Genomic DNA, 7,176 nt, shown 5'->3' with positions numbered 1-7,176 from the left:
CCGGACGCGTCGAGCGCTTCACCGACAATCTCTGTGCAGTTGAGACCATATTTGTCTGGGTCATATAAGGAATGTGCGCTAACGTCTACCATCCTTCGACACCGCGTAACATCAGTGCAACTGCCTTATTCCTGGCTTGTTTCGACGACTGGCGCACTGAAGTCCGACCTGTAGACGTATCAGAGATGTGGCGCTTGGACGCCATCGGTATAAATGACGGCTAAGAAGACGACGTCAGCCAGCACCCAGCGCTCGTCCACTTTCGTAGCGCAATACACAAGAGCGCAGGACGCTACGTCGTGCCGCTCATGATCAAGACGCCAGGTATCACGTCTTGTACCAACCGAAGTGTGGCTGAAACCAGGCTCAAGCGTCAGCTTCAGCGGTTCGAGCATCATCCCGAAGTTCTGAAGGAGTACCATGCCACCATCAGCGAGTACTTCAAAGAAGGCCATGCGGAAAGAGTAGTGCCATCGGCACCCCTTGGACAGACCGTCTACTACCTGCCTCACCATGCGGTAGTCCGACGTGAGGCCGTGACTACAAAGGTCCGCGTCGTGTTCGATGCCTCATCGCATGAAGACGGTGAACCGTCTTTGAACGACATGCTCGATAAAGGCATCAAGCTTGGTCCTGAACTCTTGCAGCTACTCTTGCAGTTTAGGAGCAGCAAATTTGTTCTCACCGCGGACATCCGAAAGGCCTTCCTCCAGATATGGATCCGATCGGAAGACAGAGATGCTCTTCGCTTCTTGTGGATCGACCAATTACCGACACATGAGCATCCCGTCCCAACAATCATCGAGTGGCGCATGACCCGGGTTCCTTTCGGAGCATCTTCCAGCCCGTTCTTGTTGTCAGCAACCCTACAGCACCACCTCGAAACATGGAAGACGAAGCACCCGGACATCGTCGCCCGCCTCAGGGCCAGAGGCCAGAGGAACTTAAAAAACCCATCCTATTACCAAGTGACCACGTGTTTACACGTCTCTTGATATCCGCTACACATGTCCGTCTTCTACACGCCGGAGTTCTCGTCACGCTTCTGGACCTCCGATCAAGATTTTGGATTTTAAAGGGAAGACGAACCGTTAAGAAAGTGCTTCAGTCGTGCTTGGCATGTCGCCGCCTACGTTTGCATCCAGCGTCAGTCCCAGTGGCACCACTACCGAAAGACCGCATAATGGAGACGTCACCGTTCGACGTCGTGGGAGTCGACTTTTGCGGCCCTCTTTATTATCGGTCTACTCGACAGTCTGCGAAGCTTTATATTGCCGTCTTCTCCTGTGCGGTGACACGGGCGGTGCACCTAGAATTAACCTCGGACATGACAGCACGCGCATTCATCCTTGCCTTTCGTCGGTTTACCTCCAGGCGTGGCATTCCATCTACAGTTTACTCGGATAACGCCAGGACGTTCCTCAGCTGTTCCGAACAACTGCGATCGCTGCTCAGCGAGAGCGTCCAAGACCACGCAAGTGCCCACCGAATCAAGTGGAAGTTCATTGCCGAACGAGCTCCGTAGTGGGGAGGTTTCTGGGAGCGCGTCATTAGGACAATTAAGGATGCGCTCAAACGCTGCCTGGGACGAAGCAGCCTCAGTTACGAAGAACTGCTCACTGTGTTGGCTGAGGTAGAAGCGATAGTCAACTGTCGCCCTCTGACGCAACTCTGCGAGGACACGGAGGATGCAGAGGCGCTGACGCCATCGCACTTCTTAATTGGCAAGCGTGTCGTGGGGCTACCAGCAAAGACCAACGGCTGTTTGCCTAGTTCTACCGCGTCTGACTTGCGAAGGCGGGTGAAATACAGAGACGAGCTTCTGCACCGATTGTGGAAACGGTGGAAGAAGGAATATCTGCTTCTCCTGCGCTCCCCTCATCACTGCCCGCCGTCGTCTTCATCCCAGCTGCGCGTTGGTGACTTGGTGATTGTTAAGGACGACAACGTGCCAGCGCTGCAATGGAAGCTCGGCAGAGTGGTCGAGGCGTTTCCAGGCCGGGACGGAATCGAGAGGTACTTCAAAATTACATTCCCAAACGGTCAGCAAGTACGTCGCGCCGCTCAACGGTTGTACCCTTTGGAGGCAAGCGAGCACAGCGCGGCCCCGGGAGGATGTTGAGTTTACCGCGGCAAAACGTTGGCGCGAAACGCCATGCCACGCACAAGACGCGCGAAGAAGCGGGCGTAAGGCGGGGCTGCTCGAGAGCACGGAATAAAGAAGGAAGAAGTGTTGAACCAGGGCAACACGGGTGTCGGCCTCTTCTCTGTCGCTATAAGCACGATTCTAATTAACACGCTTCTAATTACCATCGTTTTAGATAACATTAATTTATAGTGTCTTACATACCACGGCATTAATTACTGAGGTTTAATTCGAAAGGTCTTGAATAGTACAGATATAATTAGCATAATCCTAATTAGTACGACCCTAATTAACACGATCTCGGTAAGGTCTTGATTATCTTGGTTTTAATTACATGCACCTAATTAGCGTCGTGTTAGTTAGCATGATCTTAATTACTTTGTTCCTAGCTTTACACGACTTCATTAGCATGGTCATAGTAAGACGTGGCTTAGTTGGCTCGGCCTTCGCCTGATTTGGCCTATTCAGCTTCGCCATAGCACGCCCTGATTTAGCTAGGTATACCGCCCAGCCAATTAGCTAATCAGCCGGGCGCACGTGCTCTGGGAGCGAGCAGACGATGAAGAAGAGAACGACGAGGGTGCGCGCCGGCCGAGCAACGCGCTAGAATGTACGTACAGGCCGATCGTGGTGATTTTACACGTGGCCTCGGCGATTAGCTCTAGCCGCCGTGTAATAAGGCGCTCGGTCGTAACTAATCTCAGAGGCCACGACGCTGATTATTCTAAAGGATACTTAGTGCAGACATAAAACGCTTGAAAATGAATTCAAACGGCCCGCGCACACATAAAAAGAATAGTTAGTAGAGCTTTCTGCCACTTTTCTTGCATTGGTGCACTTCTGCACTCAGTGGAACGACAAACAAATGAAAGTTTAACGACACCACCCAACCTTCTCGACCGCCCTTGACATGACGCCGCGTGCCTTCGTAACCAATGGAACGGAGCGCGCGCTGAGGAATGGATTTCACCTTCTCGTACTATTAGCTCGTTCAAAAGGGGGTGTTGCCAGAGCTCGGAAAGATCCCGAGTTTCGCCAAACTCGGGCCATCCTGCATAGCACCCCTGCATTCGCCTAAAATGGCTGCAAAAAACACTGCTTTTCGGTGACTTTGGGCGTGCAGAGATTCTGATATGGTTTGCAGCCGTTTGTGTCCGTGGTTCGTGTAGTATAGGGAACCCAAGCTCAAGTTCGCGGCACGACGACAGCGCCGCGCCAGCCGTGCTGCGGCTCTGTCGGAAAGCTCTCAACCTTAGCGCGGCCGACTCAGCCCCTTTCACGGTAGCGGTAGCGCACGTGCGCACGCGTTCTTCTCTCGGTGCGGATAACTGGGGGACCGTCAGCTGGGTACGTTGAACGAGAGGCTTGCTGTGCGAAGCTGCGCATTTCAGCGATGGCAGAAGCGACCCCGCGGAAGCGCAAGCGTGGTCCGAAGTATTGCGGTTTAGCGGCCAGCCACAACAGTGCAGACAACACCAAGGCACACGATTCACGTGTTAAACTGTATCGGTTCCCGGGCGTGTCGCACGAGAAATAAAGGCGGCAAGCGTGGATAGCTGACAGCGCTGTCTCGCCTTCTATTTTGGCTGTCTGAGTTCATCGCTTTCGTTCGTTTCGACTACCTGAATTGGTAAGTAACGTGGCGCATGCAGGCAGTGACTACAGTAATGATTACTCGCCTTCTTCTCGTATTGTGAAAGTACAGTTACGGTTGTAGGTGAAGCAACTTTGTGTTCTGATTCCCCGTGTTCGTGAGACCTACCCGTCATTGTTGAACGTTCACATTCGCGTTATACCGTTAGCGTTGCGCGGTTGGTTGAATTCAACTGAACTCGGCACATTGTCAGAAGTTCGGCGCCTGCATTTCACGCGTCGGGAAGGCTGCTTTATCACGCCGGAACGAACGTCTGTGCATTTTCAGCAAGATTTGACATCGTTCTGCAGGTTTGCTTTGTTTTTGTCACTTTATTAGGGTGGTATATATTTAAGCCGCTAAATATAACTGGCACTTCATACATGCTTTGCAATTGCAACCTTGAAGTAACCACCTTCTGACTTTGTGCGATTTTCTAGCCGCGTTCACGCAACAGGTTTTATACGCCTGTCAAGTCGATATCATAAAAAGAGACTGCAAGCATGACGCGAGAGCAGAAAAAACGAGGCGAACAGTTCATCTTGCTGTGGTTAAAGCTCAGCTAGCTGCCTCGCGTCTTAATCGACGGGCGATTCTCCAGCGGCACGGGGAACTTGACTCTAACCTTCTCAGGAAGCAGTGCCATGGCCGTATAATCTTTTTTTTTCGCACGCCGCAAACTTTTGTTCACGAAAGTACATGGCTGCTACTGTAAGCATGCCATATCAAAACAACAATCATATGATTCGTAGTCCACGCCGCAGAACATCGACAGCGTGTACGGCTTCATTTCGGAGTGCATGTGGACCATTATTCATCTTTAACATGACAGAATGAGACTTACCTCGAGGTATACGTCCTACACGGTGTAATCGCGACTTGGGAAATGCATTTCGCTTTGAGTCGGGCGTCGTTGTCGTCGATCGTCTGCTCTTCACCGTTGACGTGATTGACGAGCCTTTCTCATTTTATCAAGTTCGCTTTTCGGAAGTGCCAGTCAAGCTTGAAAATCGTTTTGAAGCCGCACTGCAAGCGGTACATTGTGAGGCGCCGCAAGTGCACCGCGAGAGCTCTGCACGTGCACAGAAGCGAGCAGCAACGCGGTGGAGAGAAGGGAAAACGCGCGCTGCTTAAACCCCAGTTTCTCTTTTTCTGCCAGAGATGGCGCTGCCTGTCAAGAGCAGCAGCGCCGCTAAGCGTTGCTTGGGAAGCCTATAGGGATGGTAAAATCGATGAACGATTAATCGATTAAAGGAGCACCGTTAATCGATTAATCGTAATCGATTTCCGCCTTTCAGTTAATCGAATTATTCGATTAAACTCTTCCATTAATCGTTTACGGCAACACCCCCCCCCCCCCACGCACAACACCGCCCCTTGGCCGGTGTGCATGAGGGCGAGTCGAGCGATGCCGAGACGCAGATGTCGAGCGCACCTACTCTTTTTCGCTAAAGCACATATTTGTACATTAGCGCATACTTGTACACCGGACCCGTGCCCCCTCCGAAATTTTTTTGCCATAGCATACAGCGCTCAAAGTGACACTCGATCACATCTGCCTACCGGGCCCGACCCCTACTTCAGATCAAGGTGGTGGCCCCCTCCCCTACCCCACCCCCCTTCCAAAAAAATTTCTGGCTACGCCCCTGCTAGAGGCCCGTGTACTGTACAATGTAGTGCACGTTAAACAACACCAGATTGTCAAAATTTCCGGAGCCCTCCATTTCGGCATCCCTCATAATCATTTCGCGGTTTTAGGACGTAAAACCCCACATTATTATTAGATGCGAAGTATCTTATGGCGGAGTTCAATCCAATGGTGGTGGTGATGGTGTGCGGCGTGACCACCCTTACTGCGCATGCGCATACCCTCCCCACTCACCCTCTCCCCCTCTCCACATCCCCTCTCTCCTTTCCCCCTCTCCACTCTTCCTCTGAAACGCGGGCTAGATATGCCGAAATTCTCTCCTGCGCAACGCAGCGATGAGCACCAGTGCATGCGCGTCCCCTCCCCCTCTTTCTCCTCTCCTACGCTGCCCCCCTCTCGCACGCCTGCCGACTGCGTTCACCGCTCGCCCTGTGTGAATTAACGGCCAGGCTAGAGGGAAGACAAGACGCGCGTAGCGTTCCTCTTCGCGTTCCACGACGCGAGGTCGGTAGCATGCCCAAAGAACGCCAACGGAACGCGAGCGTGCAAGTGCTCCGGCTTCGCATCGCCTCGTGGTCCCATTTAGCGGGAAATGGTGTAATTATTGTGTAACTTTCAGGTTTTATTTGTTGTTTTTTTCTTGTTTAACTGCCCAAGAGGTGCCACATTGGCCACATACAGTGGCCCAAGAGGTGCCAGATTGAAATATGCGTTGTTTATTTCCTGACTGGTTCTTACTGCCGTTTTATTTTACTACTGAGCTAATAAAAAGAGTATTGTTTACCGATGAATAAAATATAGAAAATATATTAGAAGTCAGGGAGAGAGTCCTGAGCTAGTAAGCCCGGGCCTCCTACACCGCGCTGGGGAAAAGGCAACGGGGGAAAATAGTAATGAAGTATGATGATGGTGACAGAAATAAACGATCCGTAAATATATATAATATATATATATATATATATATATATATATATATATATATATATATATATATATATATATATATATATATATACTAAGACAAAGGGGTCAACAAGCTAATAATATTTTTTATTATACTATAGTAGCCCAAATGTCTGCCTTATCGCGTATATATACCCTCTTCATGATTATAAAGCTAGCTTTCCTGCGATTTAGCCCAGGTCATAGAAGTTAGTCTAGTAGCGTCTGCAAGCAGCGTGTTCAAACGCAGTTTGTTTGCGCTATGACGCGGAAAATGTTGACTCCAGCAGCTCTCTTGGCATAAACACGCATAAAAGACAAACCCCAGCACACGCAACTACGACCTCGTGTCCGCCTGACGCGCAACATGTGTCGCCGTTAGTTCGGAGCATATGCCGCGCAAAGAAGCGCGCTCGCGGATTATAAAAATAGTCTCACAGACCCTGGAGAAATGCAGCTTTCAGCTAACCCTTGCACTCCCACGTCAGCCAGCCTATAGAGGCCCCCGTCTGCTGCTGTTACGCGAAAGGAGGACATTCGCGAAATACAGTGTGTTCTAATGAGAACTAACAGATAAAAAAGCCAAGGAAGGTATAGGGGATGTTATTTGTAGTAATTGTGATGTAAATGTGAAGAAAGTAACGTGGACGAAAAGGTAACTTACCGACGGTAGGGACCGAACCAGCGACCTCCGAATAATACGCCCGATGCTCTACCAACTGAGCTATTCAGCGGCGGTCATCCTCGGTCCACTTTATGGGATATATATGTTTTTCTTTGTGCTTAACAAAGAGAAACGAGCCCTTA

General features: G+C 50.6%; 1 protein-coding gene across 1 annotated transcript; it reads left to right on the top strand.

Annotated features, from left to right (window-relative positions):
* The first annotated feature begins 308 nt into the window (after nucleotides 1–308).
* Nucleotides 309–995, top strand: LOC119395121 (uncharacterized). Its single transcript, XM_037662409.1, has one exon. It carries the CDS (start codon nucleotides 309–311, stop codon nucleotides 993–995), a length of 687 nt encoding a protein of 228 aa, XP_037518337.1.
* The last annotated feature ends 6,181 nt before the right edge of the window (nucleotides 996–7,176 follow it).

Source organism: Rhipicephalus sanguineus, chromosome 5 (assembly GCF_013339695.2).
Source record: "Rhipicephalus sanguineus isolate Rsan-2018 chromosome 5, BIME_Rsan_1.4, whole genome shotgun sequence".
In the NCBI taxonomy this organism is placed as follows: domain Eukaryota; kingdom Metazoa; phylum Arthropoda; class Arachnida; order Ixodida; family Ixodidae; genus Rhipicephalus; species Rhipicephalus sanguineus.
This window is presented reverse-complemented; position numbering and strand designations above follow the sequence as displayed.

Excerpts from the sequence above, each read along its gene's own strand:
- LOC119395121 (XM_037662409.1), top strand. The coding sequence starts at position 309 with ATGATCAAGACGCCAGGTATCACGTCTTGTACCAACCGAAGTGTGGCT.